Source organism: Chlamydotis macqueenii, chromosome 18 (assembly GCF_036417535.1).
Source record: "Chlamydotis macqueenii isolate bChlMac1 chromosome 18, bChlMac1.mat, whole genome shotgun sequence".
Classification (NCBI taxonomy): Eukaryota; Metazoa; Chordata; class Aves; order Otidiformes; family Otididae; genus Chlamydotis; species Chlamydotis macqueenii.
The window spans coordinates 661,526-681,496 of NC_141573.1; the positions used below are offsets into that span (position 1 = coordinate 661,526).

The 19,971-nt window shown below is 69.7% G+C and overlaps 2 protein-coding genes across 2 annotated transcripts; both read right to left on the bottom strand.

Annotated features, from left to right (window-relative positions):
* Positions 1-137: 137 nt before the first annotated feature.
* On the bottom strand, positions 138-9,872 carry USP36 (ubiquitin specific peptidase 36). The gene is made up of 18 exons (XM_086762681.1): positions 9,605-9,872; positions 9,297-9,518; positions 8,377-8,487; positions 7,983-8,085; positions 7,284-7,351; positions 6,805-6,875; positions 6,309-6,391; positions 5,866-5,977; positions 5,436-5,576; positions 5,041-5,141; positions 4,623-4,761; positions 3,676-4,371; positions 2,896-3,017; positions 1,780-2,313; positions 1,348-1,514; positions 744-914; positions 428-543; positions 138-340 (listed from the first exon to the last, which is right to left on the bottom strand). Exons 1-18 carry the CDS (start codon positions 9,855-9,857, stop codon positions 209-211), a joined length of 3,342 nt encoding a protein of 1,113 aa, XP_086618807.1. The 5' UTR covers positions 9,858-9,872; the 3' UTR covers positions 138-208.
* Positions 9,873-10,732: 860 nt separating this feature from the next.
* Positions 10,733-19,676, bottom strand: TIMP2 (TIMP metallopeptidase inhibitor 2). Its single transcript, XM_086762733.1, has 5 exons — positions 19,404-19,676; positions 13,176-13,276; positions 12,989-13,097; positions 12,553-12,677; positions 10,733-12,203 (listed from the first exon to the last, which is right to left on the bottom strand). The coding sequence occupies exons 1-5, from the start codon at positions 19,528-19,530 to the stop codon at positions 12,003-12,005; spliced, it is 663 nt and encodes a 220-aa protein (XP_086618859.1). The 5' UTR covers positions 19,531-19,676; the 3' UTR covers positions 10,733-12,002.
* Between the last annotated feature and the right edge of the window lie 295 nt (positions 19,677-19,971).

Here is a 19,971-nt window from a genome sequence, read left to right on the forward strand (position 1 = left end):
CCGAGCCGAGCCCAGTCCCGCACACGAGAGTTTATTGCCCGTCGCCACGGCGACAGCGCCCCGCGCCCGCGGGGACCCCGCCGCCATCTCCCGCGCCCAGCGCGGGGCCGGGCCGGGGCAAGCGGGGCACTGGCCGGGGGGGCCAACAGTTCCACTGCGACTGGGGGAGGGGGGCAGAGCCGGACAGGGAGCAGGAGGGTCCCGGGCCTCAGAGCCGATGGCTCAGGCTGGCCCCCTTGGCCGGGTGCGTCACCGACCAGAAGTTGCGCTTGCTCTGCAGCTGCTGGAAGGGGTTGAAGTGCCGCCTGCGCTCCTGCTTCAGCTTTTTCGTCTTCTTCACCTGTGCGGAGGCAGGAAGGCGCCTGGGGTCAGCCCGCAGTCTCCTGCCCGCCCCACCGCCCCAGCCCGGGACGCAGCCGGCACCCACCTTCCCTCGGTCAAACTCCTCGTCCCACTCATCAATGACGGTCTTGCTCCGGGCCCACGCTGCGTCCCGCATGGCGTCCTGGCTGACGGCCGAGGTCTCGCCCTCCCAGGTCAGGACTGCAGAGCAGGATGGTCAGCAGGGAGCACTGTGCTGCGCTCCTGCGCAGGGCCCCTGGCTCCAGCACCCCGCGGCCCCTCGGCCGGGCTCCAGGAGTCCCTGTGGTGGTGCTGGGGCAGCTCAGGCCCTGGCAGAGCACAGAGGGCTCGAGGCAGGGGAGCCGCGTGGCTGTTCGCCCACCCAGGCGAGCAGGGCTCACCTTGTGTGCCATAAGCCTTGTCCAAGGAGTTCCTGAGCAGCTCCTCCACCACACTGGACCCCTCCTGCCTCCCAGGTGCTGTGCCAGCCCCACGGCCGGGCTCGGGGGTCGGGGCAGCCGGGCAGCACCTGTAGCCGTCTCCAGGCTGGTGGTCCCAGGCGCACGCTGCCGCTGCGGAAACAGGAGGGGTGAGGACAAGCTGCAGGGAGCAGAGGGAGCTCCCGTGTCGCTCCACCTCCCAGGCAGATCTCAGCCCAGGACACGGAGTCGGGATTAACAAGGTCCTGACGGCGCAGCGTTTGGGCACACCGGGGCACATCCTGCGCAGGGAGGAGCTGGGGGCAAACATACACCCCTCAAGGGGCCCGTCCCCGCGAGTCTGGAGGGGAGCACGCCCTCATCCAGGGAAGAACCAGGCAGCTCTCCCGCACGAGCAGCGGGCAGGCCAGCCGAGGACGGGGTCAGGAAGATGGGCACCACCAGGCCGTTGTGGGGACCAGCAAGCAGCATGGACTGGGCACCAGTGCTCTGAGGCTGCGTGGGCAGACGAGCAGCCGACTCTGCCCTGCCAGGCACCAGGGAGGGTGGAGGCACACGGTCATACCTGGGGTGTCATCTGTGGGGTGGACGCTGCTGGCAGCCGGCTGCTCCACGGCTGGGCTGCTCAGGCTTTCCCTCCGCGTTCGCTTGCGGTGCTCGCTCTCTCCAGCGCCAGCTTCCACGCTCCGACACCGCTTTGTCCTCCTGGGCTCTGCCTCAGCCGTCCTAGAGCTGCGGAAGGCAGCAGGTCAGCTCACTCTTACCAGACCAGAGGGGGAAGAGTCTGAGCTCCCCACAGGGCAACGGGACGCAGGGACACCCACGCCCCAGTGCTGCACTCAGGGAGGGGTGATACCACCCCCAGCAAGCCAGCGCTTCAGCTGGCAAGGATCCTCCCACCCACAGAAAGACACGAGGCACTCGACTGCAGCCCAGGGAGCCTGACTTCAGGCAGAGCAGAGGTGCATGGGACTCTTGCGTGACCCTAGCCCCTCACCTGCCCGAGGACAGCGTCCCAGAGCAGCGCTCTTCCGTCTCCTCCATCCTCCTCTTTTTCCTCTTCTTCTTCTTCTTCTTCAGGGGGGAGATGGGCTCCGTCTCCACATAAGTACTGAGGTCTGACACTTGCTGCCTGGGTCTGCTCTCCAGGTCCCCACAGCCTGGCTCCTCCTGGCCACTGCTGGGACCCGTGCCTGTGGTCTCCCTCCCCGCAAGGGACAGCGAGCCCTCCTGAGCGAGATTCTTCCTCCTCTTCTTCCTGGCAGGGCTGGAGACCTCATCCTTGCCATTCACAGCCAGAGCACGAGGGCCGCCGTCTGCTCCACGATGCCGCTTTCGCTGCTTCTTTCTGCAGGAACCAGGGGTGACATGGCTGGGCCTCACCTCCCTGCTGCAGGGAGGAAGGTGGTGCGAAGGGCGGGCAGTGGAACTGTTGGTCAGGGGGGAGGCTGGAAGCCGAGGGCCTGAGTTGAGGATGAAGCTGAAGGCAGGCTTTTCAGGGTCTGGCAGTTTGAGAGCAGAGGAGGACAGCCTGGAGGACAGGAAAAGAGGCTGACGTGATCTGAAAGCCAAGTCAGGAGCGAGAACCCCTCTCTTCCTCCCCACCCCAAGGTGCATGAGCACAGCACCCACTGCCACCGCCTCAGCCATGAACGAGTCAGACCCTGCTCTCAGAGCAGCAGCTGCGAGCACACGTGGTGGCCCTGCCCCTGCCCAGTGCCCGCCTCGCGCGGGGCACACGCCATCCCGCGGGGGATTAGGAAAGAGTGAGTGCTGCTGCAGCACGTGGCAATGGTGAAGGTTACAAGGGAGACCCAGAGTACGATCTTGACCAGGCTGGGGCCTCCCGATCCCACAGGACACCAGTGTGTGGCCAGAGCCTGCAAAGCCCCCTCCCACCCCATGCCCACAGTCAGAGGAGCTGCCCTGCTTCTAGGATGCAGAGCGAGCCCTGCCAGGCCAGGAGAACAGGAGAGCCGGCTGCCAAAATCACCCCGAGCCGGCTGCGATGCCGGACAGCTGCCTCGTGGAGTGCCCCGAGGCTGTCGCTGGCCCCAAGGCTGCTGCTGGCCTCGCTGCAGTGCAGGAGCTGGGAGTGGCCGGCACCGCTTACCTCGACTTCCCGAAGGGAGCGGAGTCAGGGTGGGTGGTGTTCGTGGGGTAGGTGTGGCCAGAAAATTGTGGGTGAGGTTGTGCATGGTGGTCACTTCTGCTCGCCTTCCGCGGGCTGCTCCCCTGCAGTTATTGACATAAATAAAAACTTTGTGGTCTAAAGAAAAGAGGTTTCCGTGAGCCAAGAGGAGAAAATAAAAAGGGGAGCCCAGAGAAAGGGGAGGGGAACAGATACAGACAGGGGGAGGGAAGTGGGGGGTGGTAGAAGAAGAATCAGAAGTGTTTTCAGTTAGAAGCACAGAGGAAAAAGGAAGGAAGGAAATGTAAAGAACAGAAACCCCGCGCACCGTCGTGAGCCCCGGCTGCACAGCAGCACCCAGGGGGCCGGTCCCATGCCGCTGCCCGGGGAGGAGGCAGCTCCCCAGCCCTCCAGCTGCGGCCTCACCTGCTCCCACTCACCCCAGGGGACGCGCTACCCCGCGACAGCCTGCGAGGTCACCTCGCCAGAGGGACTGGCACCGCCACCCCTGTGTCCTCAGCGAGAGGGCAGGACCCATTTCTCCTGCACCACCCAGGGATGTGAGCGACAGCGGGGGCCTGGCCCCGCGCCCCGACCCAGAGGGAGGGCAGAGACACTGCCACAGCCCTGGGGCTGGGGGGCTCTCCCCACCCACCGCCGGCTTCGCAAGATCCCCAGTGCTGGCTCCACGCTTGCCACAGCACAAGCCCAGGTCAGAAGGCACGAGGTGCCTGCTGAAGACTCTGGCAGAAGCTCACTTACCTTTTTGGCACAGAGCGCCAGCTTCTTGGCCGGTGGTGGTGACGTGGTGCTGCTGAGCTCCAGAGCAGCGCTGGCCAGCAGGCAGGATTTGGGTTTTGCTGGCTTGGAGTCCTCGGGGGCAGCCGGCTTGGTGCTGGGGCCAGCAGGGAGGGCCGTGCCACAGTCTGCCTCCTCAGAGGTGCAGAAGCTGCCCGTTCCGCTCTTGTCCTTCTGGGACACTTTGGCCAGCTTTCCCCCTGAGCCGTACACTGGGCTGGCAGCACTGCTGCTGCAGGAGTCCTTCTCCAGGGTGCCGGCCTTCTCCCCGCTGCTCTCGGGCTCCTGACTGAGGCTGGGCTCCGGCAGCAGCTTGGGTGAGGTAGGTGGCTGCTTGCTCTCCCAGGAGCTCTGCCGGGGCAGCTCTGCTTTGGCCCCACGTGCATTGCTGGTGTCGCTGAAGCCCTGAACTGCTCCGGGCACGGGAGGCAGCTGCGGGAAGGAGAGCGGCTTCCTGGGCCTCCAGGCTGTGTCACCAGGCAGCACTGTGGCTGTGGGGGTGGCTCTGAGGGGCACTTTGGGCGACAGGGACCCAGCGGGCAGCTTTGGCGGAGCAGTTCCGTTTGGCAGCTTCGGCCCCGTCCCAAATGAGCTGCGGGCCACAGGGACTCCGACCTCCTCTGGCCCCGGCAGCTTCTTCCCCGGCAGCTCGTCTGGTCTCTAGACAAAGAGAGAAATTCAGTGAGGAGAGAGTTTAAGCAACCAAGGACACGGAGCGATAACTGCCCTCCCCATCCCTTCCCAGGCCCACACAGGAACCCCTTGGCTCAGCAGGATCCCTCCTGCAAACCCTCCTCCCTCGCGCCTGCGTCCCCACGAAGCCGCAGCCCACCCGCCTGCGCAGAGCGGACAGAGGGGCAGCAGCTCCCAGCTCCCAGGAGCGCTGGCCGAGAGCAGCCCTCAGGACTCACCCGGCCCAGCAGCGGGGAAGACAGGGGCCCGTTGGTCACCATTTTCTTGACCTGATCGGAGACAGCACCCGTGTGGCCAGGCAGGCTGGAGGCGGCTTTGGCAATGGGCCCCTCCGGGCTCTTCTTGGGGCTGGGGATTCTGGCGAAGGCAGAGAAGCGTAGGCATTAACTGCGAGGGTTTGCGTGATCATAATGCTCTCGTCACATGCACACAAGAAACGGGAGCCAGGAGCTCTGAGGAGGTGAGGTGCCCTTGATTTTCAGCAAAATCTGGGTCTCTCCCTGCCACCCTGCTCCGAGCCAGCACGGGCACAGGGGCTACGTGGGCCCAGCTCCTTCCAACAGCCAGGCACATGTACCAGCCCTGTCCCAAATGCTGGGAGCAGGGGACAGGGGCCGGGAGGCACAGCGCGCTCACCGCAGGTAGAACAGCACGTAGGCCTGCTGGTTGAGGACCACTTTGATGTTGCTGGGGCGGACCAGGTCGTCATTCATTTGGTACCACTGCCCGTTGCTGGCCTGCGGAAGGAGAGAGAAGGGGGTCGGGCTGTGTCCGGGGACCCTCCTGGCCTGAAGAGCAGCAGGAACAGCGCCCGTCAGCAGAGCTCCTCCCGCCAAAACCCACAGGCGGCCCAGGGCAGGCAAGGGGACTCTGCGAGAGCAGACCTCCACGCTTCTGTGGCAGAGCACAGCCTGCACCCCCCACCCACTGCTCCACACCACTCCATCTGCTGAGCACCCTCCTTCCTGCGCCCGACAGGGACCCAGCAGCCCCCAGCCCAGACGGGCGCCAAGAGAGCACTGCAGGCTCACCTTCACGTAGCAGTAGTAGTGCCCCGCGTGGCAGCTGTACCCAGAGTGCACCAGCACTGCGTAGAGTCCATACATGATAGGATCCCCGTTGTTCTGAGACATGTAGGGACGGATGTTCAGGAACTCGGGGTAGCCCACGTCCTGCAGAGAGAGGATGTCTCGGGAGCTGCACAGCAAACTGCTTTCTTGCCAGAGCAAGAGCAGCTCAGCGGTCCTACGCATCCCATTGCTCGAGGGAGGGGGACGCACTCTCCCCAGGCAGAGGTCATGCTGAGAAAGATGCTGGGATGAGCCAAGCTCCCCCTGCACCACACAGCTGGGGAAGGGCTGCAGCAGAGCTCACGCTGTGCACAGGACCCCCTCCCACCCTGCCCTGGGCAGCAGGGCCTGGGGCCAGGAGAGCCCCACATCGGCGTTGCCAATCACTCACCTTTGTGATTTTGCCTCCACCGAAGCTGGTGAAGCGCTTCAGCGAGAGCGTCAGAACGTTTGAGGCGCGGTGGATGGAGAAGCGCTTGCTTGCTGTCACTTTCTTCTTGCATCTGCAGAGGAAGAGCTGGAGCTATTCAAGCTGTTCCACCACCCAGATGATTGCGAGCCCTGGCCAAGCGGCAAACCCCACGGAAACGACCCTGCCGACACCAAGCACCGCTCCAGGGCCCTGCTCACGGCCACGTCTGCTGGCCCACGTCCTCCTCATGAGGGGAGGGAGCTGAGGAGTTGTGGGCTTCATCGCAGGCTTCCGTGGCCACGTACTTCACGGTGTGGCCACGGAGCAGGTAGAGGAGCCCTCCCATAGCGCAGCAGGCTTTCCACCCGCTTCCCACCAGCGCACCCGTGGGCCCCTTCCCGCCCGCAGCCCCACACGCTCACTTGGCACACATGTAGGCGTTCTCCCCGCCCAGCACGTCTGGCCTCACAAACTGCTCCAGCGCACGCACTATGTTTGCGGCTTGCTGCAAGGACAGAGGAGAGGTCAGGGCACGAGCAGCCTGTCCACACGACAGCCCAGCTCTCTGCCGAGACGCCGGCCCCAAGACAGAACCCAGAATGTGAGCACAGGGCCACGGACGGCACCAACCCTGTGAGCTGGCCACCAGCTAGCCGCTGGCCAGCATGCCGCGAGGGACGGCCCCACTGCCCCTCACCACCACAGAGCCCCGGCGGAGGAGTCGTGGCTCACGCTCAGGCAACGGGCGCTGCTCTGCCCGGCACAGAAAGCAGCGCAACAACGGAAGCTGCTTCCCCCTGGCCTGCAGCGTGCCTTGGCACTGGCAGGTGAAGGAGCCTTGAGAGCAGGCACGGGGCAGCTGCAGGAACATCCCCGCAGGAGCAGAGCTCCTCCCTGTCCCCAACCCTGCTGCAGTACCTTGATCTCCAGCGCCAGGTCCAGGTACGGGTCATAGGTGTCCGAGACGCTCTTGCACAGCGAGCACTTCACTGCGACAGAAAGAGGAGTGAGCACAGCCTGGCACCACACCTGCACCCGCCACCAGCGCAGCGCAGGCAGCTGCAGTATTCCTGCTCTGTGGGTGTGGGCTCTGGGACGGCAGCACCGCGATTCACAGCCTGGCAAGGAGGAAGGCTGGCCATTCCATGGTGCGCTGGGACAGCAAGTGCTGCTGGAAAGCTGGCAACACAGGTTCCCTTGCTGGTGGCAGGGAGCCGGGGACCCGCAGCCAACAGGGGCCACGACCCACAGGTACCACGAGACTGAGCAACTGCAGACACCCAGCTCTGAGGAATTTGCACAGCTCAGCAATCTTCCCAAAGATTTGTACTGCAAGGCTGTCAGGGAAGCAGCAGCGCCAAGAGTCACAGGCCCAGGACCTGGCGGCCAGCACTCACCACGGGACCGCAGGTAGCCGCCAAAGATCTGGTGAACCAGCGTCGTGGCCTGGGTCTGGCGATCCAACCTAGAGACAGCAGCGCCGGATCACGCACCACTCTCCACAACGGCCGCCCCCGCCGGCCACCGCTGTCTCCTCAGGGCAGCTACCCTGCGCGCTCCGGCCAGCCAAGGGGCTGCAGAGCTGCGGGAGCAGAGGGAAGTCGCAGCCTCTGCCAGGATGCCCTCCCAGTGCCGGGGCTCACAGGGTGACACCGGGCTCCCACGCGCACCTTCCTCTAGAAGGAGCAGAAACTCCTGGCCGCAGCTCAGAGCTGGGCGCTGCACACAGAGGCCACGCAGGCTGCCCGGGACAGGGGGCCCAGGGAAAGCCGCTCACCCACAGCCACAGAGCTGCAAGCACGCCTGCTTTCCTCAACCACTGGGACAGCATCCAAACCCGTAGCAGTCTCAGGATCTGGGGACAGGAGCACAGCTGTGCTGGGGCAGAGCGGTCAGGAGAAGGCAGACAACAGCCCAGAGCTATGTCACAGAGGCCCAGAGAGGGGAGCCATCCACCCAGGGCCCCTGGAAACAGTACCTCCCTCTTGGAGTCCGAACTGGGGGACACGCTCACCCCACAGTCCCCTCCCGCGGGCGCAGGGGACCAGCGAGGGGACAGCGGAGAACAGCGACAGGCCAGCAGCGGCCCCACATACCTGGTACAGCCGTTGAGGCAGGCCTTCTGCATGGCATCAATGGCGTAGCGCAGGAACTCGTGCGCGTCCTCCTGGCTGCCGAAGCGGATGTGCCGGGCAATCTCTGCAGGAGAGGAAGGAATCAGCCCCGGCACGTGCTGCAACGCATGCAGCCCTCCCTCCCTCGGGGCAGGGACTCCGGGGTCTGAGCCCCCTCAACCCAAACCAGACGTCAGACTCATGCGGGCCACGGGGGAAGCTCCACGCAGCCCATGAAGTCACCAGTCCCTGGTAGGCTCCGTGAGTCATCACAGAAGAGCCGTCTGCCAAGACCTGCCCCGATCTCAAAGGTTCTGCTCCCGCCTTAGTCACCGCTCTCTGCGCAGCTACGGGAGGGGAGGGCAGCCATCCTTACTCTTGAGGTCTCGGATGAAGGACACTGGCTTTATTGCGTTGCCGCTGTTGGCAAAGGCCTGGATCATGTGGTTCTGCATAACGCACATCATGCAGAAGCCTCCTTGCTGACCTGGAAAAGGACAGGAGAACACAGGACGTTGAGGACAAGCTCGGATGGAGGCAGCACAGGGGACGGGGGATCTCTGGTCCAACACAGCTCAGCCGCGCTCAGAAGGAGCTCTGTGCTACGGAACAGGTCTGGGGCATCCCGGGTGCACAGGGACCAGCACACGCTGCCCCAGCTGGCGCAGCCCGAGTCATGGTACCAGCCACCACAACCCCCCCAGACAAGGCAGCATCCACGTGCATGGACAACAGGTCACAGGGACGCGCTGGCGAGCCCACCGCTTGGCCCTGAGGGGCAGACCCCACCAGAGCCCTACACACAGGGCTGCGAGCCCCGCATGCTCCCCTTGGGCACAGCTGGGAGCGGTGCCCGCCGGACTCCCTTTTAAAGCTCCCCAGCAACAGCAGCTGCTGCCTGCACGCAGCCTTGGGCCCTGCCCTCACGCACTCCCCGCAGGCAGGGGCTGTGTGGGACCCCCAGCTCAGCCCCCAGGAAGCCAGCAGACCCCCTTGGACCCATCTCAGTCCTGCCTACGCCCAGCAGAGACAAAGCCTCCCCAGACACAAGGACACAGAGCTCGGGAACCCGACTACAGCCAGGAGAAGCGGGCTGTACACAGGAACGGCCTCTCGACAGACAAACGGGCAGGAGGCAGCAGAGCAGGTGCGTCCCAACACCCGCGCGCTCCTCTCCAGAGCCACGCACAGAGGTGCTGAGCGCGGCGCCGGGAGCAGGACAGGCGGGCGCTCCTCCTCCCCGCCGGTGCGGCCGCCCCAGCCCTGCCGCCCGCCGAGCCGGGCCTCCCCGCTCACAGGTGCGGCTGTGCTCCTTGGAGAGCAGGTAGTTGGCGAGCGGCGGCGTGTAGGTCAGGCACTGGATGGTGGAGTTGAGGAAGCAGGTGTTCCCCAGGTTCTGCAGCCCGGCGCCGACACGGTAGATCCGATCCCACTTCATGGAGAGGCGCTCCGCGGGGAAAAGCACCTTCTGGGGCACGGGGATGCCGTCCCCCAGGCCCCCCGGGGCGCGGCTGCTGCCTGCGGGGAGAGGGGCGGTGAGGCGTGGGGGTGCGGAGCGCGGGGCTGTGGGGCGCGGGGAGGGCCCCCCCGCCCTCTCTACCTACCCTGCTTGCCGGGCAGCCCCTCCTCGGGGCCGCGCTGGCGGCCGGCGGCCTGGCCCCGGGGGTTGAGCAGCAGGTACTTGCCCCGCAGCAGCTCCGGCCTGCGGGAGGGGCCGCGGCTGGCGGGCTCGAACTCGATCCTCTGCAGCAGCACCTTCTTGGCCGAGGCGGCCAGCAGCCGGCCCAGCTCCCCGTCCTCGCCCGCCTCCCGCCGGCCCGGCTTCAGCGCCTCCTTCAGCTTCTCCACGATCGGCATGGCGCGGCCCGGCGGCCCCGGCTGCGGGGAGGGGGCGGCCGGTTCAGCGGGGGCGGCCGGACCGTTCCGTTCCGTTCCGTTCCGCCCCGCTCCCGGCGCGGGGCCGCGCGTTGCCGGGGCAACGGGACGCGGCCTAGGCCCGCCGCGGGCCCGGCCCCGCCGCCGCGCACCCCCAGGCCTCAGCGCGTCCCCGCCCGCCGCCGCTTACGGGCGCCGCACCCTCCCGCCCGCCCGCGACCTTGAGCGCCGCCGCCGCGCTGCCTCGGTCCGCCCGCCGCCATGTGCGCCCCGCCCGGTACCGGCCACGGCCGGTCCGGCCCCGCCGACGGGGAAGAGGAGGGCGGTGCGGCGCGGCGCGGGCCCCAACCCCGCCGCGGGCCCGGGCCCCGGCCCCGGCCCCGGCCCCGCCGCACTCACCATCCGGGTCCCCGCCGCCGCGCGCACGTGCAGCGGCCTGGGAGCGGAGACGCCCGCCGCCCGCACGCGCTCCTTCCGCGCCCGCTCGCCGCCCCGCCCACCGGCCCCGCGCCGCGGCCCGCAGCCGACCGAGGGCGAGGCCGCGCTTGCGCGCTGGCTGCAATGGCGACGGGGCGGGGCCTGCGGTGGCGGGGCCCGTCGGGCCGGTGGCGCGTCGTTGCGCGCAGGCGCGCGGGGCCCCGCCGCGGGCCCGTTCCGTTCGGGCCCCGCGGCCGCCGCTACCGGAGCGTTGGGGCGCGGCCCCGCACCCCCCCCCACCCCGTTAGCACCGGGGACCCCCCCCTCTCCCCGGCCGAGCCGCCGCCGCGCCCCGCCCTGCCCTGCCGTGCCCGGGAGCCCCGCGCGCAGCCGGAGCGCGGCGGCGGCCGAGGACAGAAATCAGAGCACAGGGACATGGAGCCGGTGGCAAAGAGTGGCAATATTAACGCACAGACACTACCAGCAGGCAGGAGTAAATGGCACATATGATATAACCATACAGTAAGCGAACGGGCGTCGTATATGGGACTGAGTAGAGGTTGGGGTTTTTTTTTCCTTTTTCCTTCTGTTTAATTTTTCTCTTTAATATGTTGAAATTGCCCAGACTGGTCCAGTACGACATCTTAAACCTTGCGGGGACGCACAGCATGAAAACGCCCCGGAGCGGGGCCGGCACGCGCCCAAGGCTGCGGGAAGGGCTGGCGGGCGCGCGCGCCGGCGCCGCTGCGACGCGGGAATGGCTCAGAGAAAGCGGGGCCCGTGGTGCGCGGGAGGGCTCACCGGACGGGACGGGTGCTCCCGCGGCTGCGCGGCCGCCTGCGCCCGGCCGGGTGCCGGGCTCCGTCCCCGCCGCCGCAGAGCGTGGAGCTCAGCCGGCCGCGATGCCGCAGCGCTGCCAAGGCCGCGGCGCAGCCGGCGGCTGCACGAGGCGATGATGAACGCCCCGCGCCCGCGCTGCCGGAGCAGGGGGAAAGGACCCCGCCACGGTGCTGGGGCAGGGGGTGAACCCTGCGCTCACCTCCAGGTCACCGTGGGGAGAGCGGGGCAGCAGCGCCCGGCTGCGTGCGGGGGTCACCCCAGCCACGTTAACGTGCCCTTCCGGCTCTCAGGACGAGGCAGCTGAGGAGCTGTCGGGCCCCAGGAAAGCCCCTCGCACGCAGCCGGGGGCTCTGCCGTGTGGTAAAGCCCCCCGGAGCCCCTGCCCGGAGGGCTGTACCCTGCACCCCAGGGGAGGGACGGGCGGAGGGTGGAGAGGGGGACAGCAGGTCCCCGGCGCTGCGGCGGGGGGACGCTGCGGTGGGGAGGGCTGTCTGGCGGGAGCTGCCGGGGCGGCCCCCGTGGCGGGGGCACTGGTAGACCTGCTACACAGACGGGGCAGCTCCCGCCACTCACGAGGGTTTGATTCCTTCACAGCTGCCGGGGCACCAGGGCTGAGCGGGGGGGTGTCCCCGTGCCCCGCTCAGCCCCGCCACCAGCGCAGGAACGCCCGGCCCAGCCACGGGCTGCCGGGTGCCTGCGACAGAGCGGGTCCCCGTCCCCGCCCCCCACACGCGCGTGGCAGGCGCTGCGGCCCGGGCACCCCCGCGGGCGAGCGGATTTTCATGCTGTCTCCAGGAACTGATGTCAGCGTGGACCAGTCTAACATCTCGCAGGTTTTTTCTACTGGCTACTGGAATGCGCTCGTTTGGCTTAGGGGTCCTCGATGTCGAGAAACTCTTGCTTGGGGGGGGCCATGCCGCGGTACCAGGCGCACGAGCCGTCGCTCCTCTTGATGCAAGCGTAGTGCTTCGCCTGCCGCCCGTCCACGTTGTTCTTCTCCATCGCCCAGTCTGTCCAGAGACACTCGTCCGAGGAGGAGACGAAGCAGGGGATGGAGAGGCAGCGCGAGATCTGCGCACGAGAGAGAGAGAGGAACCATCACCAACCACCCCGAGGGGGGCTCGCCGGGACGGGAGGCAGCGGCCCAGGGCGGCTGGGGCTGGTGGTCCAGCGCTGGAGGGCGACGCCTGGCTGCCCCATCCCTGCGGGGCACGGCGGGGACGCCACCGCGATGCGGGGGGACTGGGGGCACCACTGGGTGCGGGTCCCAGGGCCGGCCTCGCTTCCCAGCTGGAGAGAGCAGGAGGCTCGGCCGCCCTTCCCGCATCCGCAGCCGCGCGCTGTGCCCCTGCACGGCATCGTCCTTGAGGGACGGGGAACAGCATCTCGCAGCGGGGCTGGCGGGGCAGCCGGCGCTCACCTTGCACTCACAGCCCATCTGGTAGCGCTGGTTCAGGCTCTTCTTCTGCGTGGGGCTCAGCGAGTCCCAGGTGGAGACCAGGTCGCAGAGCGTGATGTGCATCTTGCCGTTGCCCTCCGACTTCCCTGCGGAGAGCCCAGACAGCGGGCTCAGAGGGTCCCCCGGGTGCCCCGGGACCCGATGTGGGGCGGGTGGGGCGCCCGGGGCTCAGCCAGGCCGGGGGGCTGGAGGCCGCTACAATCCATCCCCTCCCGCCGTGTGCTGGCCCCGGTGAACCCCACGGAGCAGAGCCCCGTCCCCCAGCCGCCCCTGCTGCAGCCCGAGGCCGCCGTGCGGCCAGGACAGAGCCGGGGGCTCCACCCAGGGCCGGTGGTGGGAGCAGGAGGAGGAGGAGGGGGCCCTCGCCCAGGGAGCGGGCACACAGCGTCCCACCCACCTGCGATGAGATATTCCTTCTTCCCGCCGGTGTCCAGCAGCCGGCCGCACACGGCGGTGGACGGAGCCGTGTAGATGAACTCTATGTCCTTGTCGGGGCCCTTAAACATCTGGGGAGGAGGGGCAGGAGTGAGCGGCCGGCGCAGAGGCTGCCCGCCCGCCGTCTCCTGCCCAGCGCGCCCCGGTACCTTGATCTGCTTGATTTCGTACTGGATTCGTTTGATCGGATTCCCATATATGTCATTCCCCGAATCCACCTCTTTCGCAGAGACGGCCTTTGCCCGGATCACTGCAATGGAGAGGCGTCGAGCTCAGCAGGGCTGCCCGGGGACCGGGGGTGCTGCCCCGGCGGGCGCTCCCGCTCAGCCCCCCACCCCACAGCGGCTCCCGCCCTCGCGCGGGGCCGGCTGCCTGCGCTGCCCACAGCGAACCCCGCCGCGCCCCTCGCCGCACCCACCGCCCAGCTGCCCACCAAGCTGGCTGTCACGTTGTCCCTGAAGGGACGGGGCGCTGGCAGCGCGGGACGGTGACAGGCAGCGCTGCAGCAGCGCTCCCACGGGGGTGATGAGGAAAGACCACCCCAGGACAGCTCGGCCGCGGCACAGCCCCGTGCCAGACCGGTCACCCTTGGCCAGCACTGGCTCGGCCTCGGCCCAGCCGCTGCCGGAGAGCTGGGTGCAGGCTGGCCCTGCCCGGGCGCGCGCCCGTCACCCGGACAGCACCGGGACAGCCAAAACCTGCCAGCAGCCAGCTGGGAGCTCGGCGGTATTTGTCCCACTGTCATCAATGAATCCAGTCTGGCGAGGGGCCAGGCAGGGCCAGAGGGGACGAGGGCAGAGGGGGCTCCGTGGAGGGTCACCTTTGGGTGCAGAGGGAGGCAGGGACCGCGTCCCCACGGCACCACCCTGGCCAACCCCTCCACACCCCACACGGGGGGAGCGGGGGTCCTACGGCCAGGCTGCCTCTGTGCCCACAGCCGGAGCACAGGGTCCCCGTCCCACCTCGGAGGGGTCCCGGCTGCCGCGGGGCGATGCTCTGGCTGCCGACTCCCTGCCAGACCTCAGCCACCGCCGCGCGGAGCCTCGCGCCGTGCAGGCGCAGAAACCACATCCTGCTGGGCCGGGGCCGCGCGGTGTCGCTTCCTGCCCCTGCCGCCTGCAAAAACAACCCGGGATGCCGGGGGCCGGAGCAGTGGAAAAACACGACCCGGTGAGGGGAGGCAGCGAGCTCCCCAGCCGCAGCCCAGCCGCAGCCCTCCCGGCTCCGCGCGGCTCTGGGGGGTCCCAGCGCTTGGTGCCGAGGGACAAGGTCGGGTGTCCCAGGGCCAGCAAGGCCACGGCACCCGGGAGCCTGGGGACTGCGGCGCGAGGACGGCTCTGCCGTGGAAGGGTCCGCTGCCAGCAGAGCCTGGGGACACGCGCTGGCATGTGAGCGCTCGGCACGTGGCAGTGACCTGCGGGGCGCCGGGCGGGCAGGGCAGGCCAGCTCACCCTCACACACCAGCTCGGGACACGGCGGCTGGTTTGGTGCCGCGCTGTGCGGGTCGCAGCCACATGCGGCGGACACAACCGCTCAGGCGTGCAGGGCCTGCGTCCCTGCGCCGAGACCTGCGGGTCCTAGCCCTGCCTGGCCGCCTCGGCTGGCACGGGGACGGGAGCTCCTGGCCGACCCCAGGCAGCGCCCGGGACGCCCACGGCCCCAGAGCCACAGCTCCTGCCCAGCACCCCCACAGCCGGGGGGCACTGGCTGCGGGGCAGGGGCTCGCAGGGCTCCGCGCCATCCCCCAGGGACACCCCGGTGCCCCGCCAGCCCCGCTCCGCGTGACGCTGCAGGATGGGGAACGGGGAGCCGCGCTTTGGCCGGGGCGGCGGGAGGGTAAGCGCCAGCCGAGCTGGGGACCCGGGTCACGTCCCCCACCGAAAGGTGCTGGGCTGGGAGCAGCCAGGGACGCGCAGGGGGCCGCCTGCCAGCCTGGCACAGACGACCTTGCCTTCTTTTGCCCAGCGTGGCGAGGGAACCCGACCGCGCTCTATAAATACCACGGGGCACGGGGGCATGCGGACGGGCTATTTCGGCTGAAGGTCGGGGCACGGCCCCACGTGGGTTCCGCTGTGTCAGCTGAGTTGACTCCAGGAATGAGAGAGCAGCCACCAGCACGAGCAGGGGCCAGGGAAGAGACCTCCCAAAACAGCTGCCCCTGCTCACCGTGGGCGCTCGCTCGGTGCGGGACAGGCAGACACAACGCTTGCCGGTACCGGCGCTGCACCGAGGGCTTTCCCGGCTGCGCCCCCCTCCCCTGGGGAAGGGGCATCCCTCACCCAGCCTGGTGAGCTCTGCCTGGCACGCGGGGACTCGGTCCCTGTGCCAGCAGCGCGCCTGGGCCACCCCTCACCCCCCGACCCAGCGCCTGCTGCATCCTCCTGCGCGCCAGGCGTTCGCCGCTCCGTGCCCGCCTGCCGTGTAACTTGGGTGCAACCGCGCTGGAGAGCCGCGCGCCAACGCCGGCCCCGTGGCTCCAGGCGCGGGGAACGGTTACTGGTTCAGTGGGCTCCAGCCTTTTCCATTCACGTGCTGATGAATCACTTGACAAAAATGCAGCCCAATTCTAGGCGGATTTGTTCTGAACAGTGCGGCTTTGTGGAGGGGACGGCTGCGCTGCGCTTTCCCCGCCAAGACCCCAGCAGCGCAGCCAAGCTGCTCCGCGCCCGCCAGGAACCGGAGCGGCGAGGAGGGCGAGCCGCAGGGACGGCGGAGGGGAGCCGGGCTGAGATCGCTGGGATGAGGCGGCGGGGCCGAGGGACAGAGGGAACCCCCGCGTGCTCAGGGACCGGCAGCCAGACCTCCCCAAATGCCCCCATGCTGCTGCGTCACCGACCACCGCTGCCACCGGCCGCAGGAGCCAGGGGCTCGGTGAAGCTGAGCCAAGGCTCTCCCAGGTCCCGGAGCGCACGGCGGGCACAGCGCGGCGCCGGCACTGGAAGACTGAGCCCGACCAGGGCGATGCTGGAAGCGCTCATTCCCCAGGCAGGACAAGTGTCAGGGTGGGAGCCCCACTCGTGACAACTCCTGTGCTGGCCCCACCCTGGAATGAGGACCTGGAGCCCTCGGGTGCAGACCCCTGCGAGGCCAGGGGTCCCCTATCCGCCCTCTGCAAGCGGGGTCGGTCCCACCACCTCGGCAGCCACGGGGCTTCACCCCTGTGCCGGGACTGCCGGCTGCCTCCTGCCCCTGCAGGGGCAGAAACGCCCGTTTGCCCCCAGCTCCAACAGAAGCTGCTGCACGAGCCGGGCTGTGCGGTGGGGGTCCCGGGGGAGCTGGCAGGGGTGGTAACGTCCCACCCTGGCCATCTGGGGCCGAGGAGCCCAGAGCATCCCGCAGCAGAGCGGTCCCCACGCCACGGTGGGCAGCGGTGCCAGGAGGAAGAGCCCGGCGCTGAGGCCCAGCCGGCTGCACCGCAGCCCCCGGGCTGGGCTGCGAGCACGCAACCAACTGGGACAGACTGGGGCTGCGGGGCAGCTCCAGGAGCAGAGCTGGGGGCAAGCAGTCACCCAGCGCCACAGACCCACCGCGATGTCTCCCTAAGCTCGCCAGATGGTGGGACGCTGTCCTCCCCGGCCCCGCTGCACGGCTGCCCCAGCCCTGGGGCTGCACCCCCTGGTTTGGGCTGCCCAGCAGGGCTCCTGCTGCAGAGAGCTGCCATCGCAGAGGAGCCACTGTGGGCAGCCAGCGGGGAGATGCTGCAGCCCCACGTTCTCCCTGGGGAAGGGGGAAATGGGGTCTGGAAGCGGTGCCCTGCCAGGAGGGGAAGCTGCAGCCAGGGCGACCCTGTCATCACCCACCCCAGCTCGCGGGAGCTGCTGGAAAGCGCTGAGCCTGCCCGCGCGTGCCCCACGGGCACAGGGGCATCATGCGCAAGGAGCCTCGGCCAGGCACCCTCCTCCCGGCCAGAGTTGTGCCGAACGGCCGCCCCTTCCCCCGGCATCCCACCCTGGACCCCACCCCGGACCCCACCAGCACCGTGGCTGCCTGGGAAGCGCTAGTGCCCACAGACTGCGGAGGCCGCTGCCGGGCAGAGTGGCCAGGGAACAAAGCTCCCTTCTCCGGGGCTGCTGGCAGGCGGCTGAGCGAAGGGGCCGGCTGCCAGTGCCAGTGCTGCCCGCCCGGCACTGCCGCGCCGGCACCCATCCCCTCAGCGAGGGCAGCCCCGCGGCCGCTCCCACCCCGCTGGGGCCGGCAGAGATGGAGCAGCAAACTGCCCCGGGAGGGCTCCCGCACCCTGGCCCGTGCGCAGCAACCGGTCCCCAGGCGCCTGCCTGCACCCTGGCAGCGGACGGGAGCAGTGAATGCGGGCACCCCCGCCCCAGCGCAGCAGCAGGGCGGTTTTGGGGATGCTGAGGCGGGACACGGAGCTGAGCATGGCAGCCCCGCAGCGGGGAAGCGGCGGAGGCCGTGGGGGCTCCCCCGGCGCATGGCAGCGCCCACGGGAGGCGAGAGGCTGCGCCTGGACACCAGGCCCTGCTTGCCCGCCGGCCTGTGCAGGAGCTGCGGGTTAGCGCTGCCATGGCCGCGTGCGTCATCCTGGCCTCTGACGGGAGCGCGATGGAGCCCAATCAGCAGCAGCCCCAGCCGTCAGCCCACGGCCCCTCCGCGCCAGCCGCTCGGGAAGGGATCCCACCGACAGAGCTCGGCGGGGCGGCCCGGGGGCCAGCAGCTTCCCCACCCCATCAGCGACTGCCCCCCCCCCCCCCTCGGTCTGGTCCCTGCCAGCTGCCGCCAGACCCCACCGTTCCTCCCCCACCTCTGCGCTCCCTGTGCCCCATCCCTAGGCACCGAGCACTGGGACAACTGGTATTGGCACAACGCTGCTGGAGGACGCATCCTCGGTGCGCTCTGTCCAGGCGGCACACCGAGCCCCCATCGTCACTGACGCATGAGGCCACAGCCACCGCCGTGCCCCAAAGGGCTGAGCACCAATTCCCTCAGCCCCCGCATCCCCACGCTGCTCCAGGGGACACCAAACAGAAGCCAGGTCTCCTGCTGCGCCCCCGGCCTGGCCACATCCCCACCCGACACCCGGGCATCTCCCGCGGCCGAGCAGCCCTGGCAGAGCAAAGCCCTTGCCGGGATGAACCCTGCTCCCCCGAGCCCAGCACTGTCCCCACCCGGGGTCACACAAGCCGAGACCGCCGCAGACGAGCGACACGGGGGACTTGGGCCGGGAGCCGGGAGGTGCCAGCGCTGCGGGCCGCGCAGCCCAGGAGGAGGCCGCCGCGGCAGGACGGGCGCCCGCAGGACGGACAGCTGCCCAGGGCAGCGGGACAGCCGGACCCACAGGTGACCGCTGCCAGCCACGCTGCGACGGCCGAGCCAGCCGGGGCTGCAGCGACAGACGGTGACTCAGCAGCTGAGTCACGGCTGAGTCGGCACCCGCGACGGCAGCGAGTCACGGGTGTCCCGCAGCGCTGGGCCCGGCCAGAGCGTGACGGGAAGCCGCAGCCCCACGGCCCGGAGCAGGCGCGGGGCTCCCACGGTCCAGAGCCGCCGGCTCGAGCAGCGGCTCCGAAAATGCAGTGCTCCATTTTGTCTGGAACCCTCCCCGTCCCCGAGGCGCTCCCACAGCGTGCGGAGCAGCGAGGCCGAGCGGAGCCGGGGCGCACGGAGCAGGCGCGGGAGGGGCCCCGTGCGGCTGGGACACCGGGAGCGGGGCCTGGCGGGGCGAGGGCGGCCCGGGAATCCGTCAGGAGCATCCTGGCCCGGGAGCGGGGGACGGGGCAGGGCCGTGCAGAGGCCGGGGCCGCCTAAGCGTTTGGGAATGTTACCTCTCCAGCTGGGCCGGGGAACGGCCCCGCAACAGAGAGCGGCAGGAACTGGGGCCGGGCTGTTTGTTTCATACGTTAACATTTAATAAGGGCATTATTCATAGAACGAGGAATCCGGACCCCGGCGCTGCCAAGCCCTCCCTTTCAGCAGCATCCAACCCGAACAAAGTGGGATGGGGGAGAGGAAATGCCTGGAAACAGGGAGCAGACGGGAGCTGACCGGGCCGGTACCCGGCGAGCGGCTGGGAGGGCCCCGGCCCCCCCCGGGCCGCCGGCGCCCCGCGCTGCCACGTACCACGGCGGCTCCAGCGCGGCGGGGAGCGGCCGGGCCCACCCGAGCCACCGGGGCCGCGCGGGGAGCGCCGCCGGGCGCGGCCGCGAGGATCCCCCCCGCCCCCCCCTCCCCGCACCCCACCCGAGCCGCGCGGGGGAGGACCGGACACACCCCGCCCGGCCCCCGCACCCGCACCCGCCGCCACACCCCCGGGGCCGCGGGCAGGTGCCGGGGGCCGCGGCCGCCCCGCGCCAACTTTCCGCCCCTTCCCCCGCCGCCGAGCTGGCGGGGCCCCGCGGGGCCGGGGCCGGGGCGGCGCTCACCTACGTCGGCGTTGCAGAAGGCCTGCTGCGGGTGGATGGGCGAGCAGCTGCAGGCGCCGGCCGGGCGGGCCCAGCCCAGCAGCAGCACCGCCAGCCAGGCCAGCGGGCCGGGCAGCGCGCCGCGCATCGTGCCGGGGGGGGGGGGGGGCTGCAGGCTCAGCGACCCGCCCGGGAAACCCGCATCCACCGCCCGGCGGTCCGGGGCCGGCAGCCGCGGCCCCTGCGCGGCGTTGCGGGGCGCTGCTGCGGGGCGCTGCTCCGCCGCCTGCTCGGGAGCCGTTCGCCGTCCTCCCCTCCCCGGCTGCCGCTCAGCCGCGCGTTTTAACGCGCTCCGGGGATTTGCTGCTCCTCCTCTGCCTGGCGCGGGGCCAGCCCGGCTGCTCCCGCCTCTCCCCGCCTCCCCCGGCCCGGCCCGGCCCGGCCCCGCCGCCCCCCTCGCCCGGGAGGGGCCGCGCCGCGACGGGGAGGGCGCCGAGGGCAGCGCGGGGGGCGCGGAGGGGCTGCGGCGGTGCCCGTGCCCCAGCGTTGCCCCCCTCCCGCCCCCTCCGGCTGGGCCCAGCTCATCCCA

Coding starts and splice junctions, on each gene's coding strand:
- USP36 (XM_086762681.1), bottom strand. CDS start 9,857: ATGCCGATCGTGGAGAAGCTGAAGGAGGCGCTGAAGCCGGGCCGGCGG. Junction 6,392..6,804: donor ACCTGGCGCTGGAGATCAAG/GTACTGCAGCAG, acceptor CTGTCCTTGCAG/CAAGCCGCAAACATAGTGCG. Junction 4,762..5,040: donor TACGTGCTGTTCTACCTGCG/GTGAGCGCGCTG, acceptor TGCCTTCGCCAG/AATCCCCAGCCCCAAGAAGA.
- TIMP2 (XM_086762733.1), bottom strand. CDS start 19,530: ATGCGCGGCGCGCTGCCCGGCCCGCTGGCCTGGCTGGCGGTGCTGCTG. Junction 13,098..13,175: donor ACGAAATCAAGCAGATCAAG/GTACCGGGGCGC, acceptor CCTCCTCCCCAG/ATGTTTAAGGGCCCCGACAA. Junction 12,678..12,988: donor GAAGGAATATCTCATCGCAG/GTGGGTGGGACG, acceptor GGCTCTCCGCAG/GGAAGTCGGAGGGCAACGGC.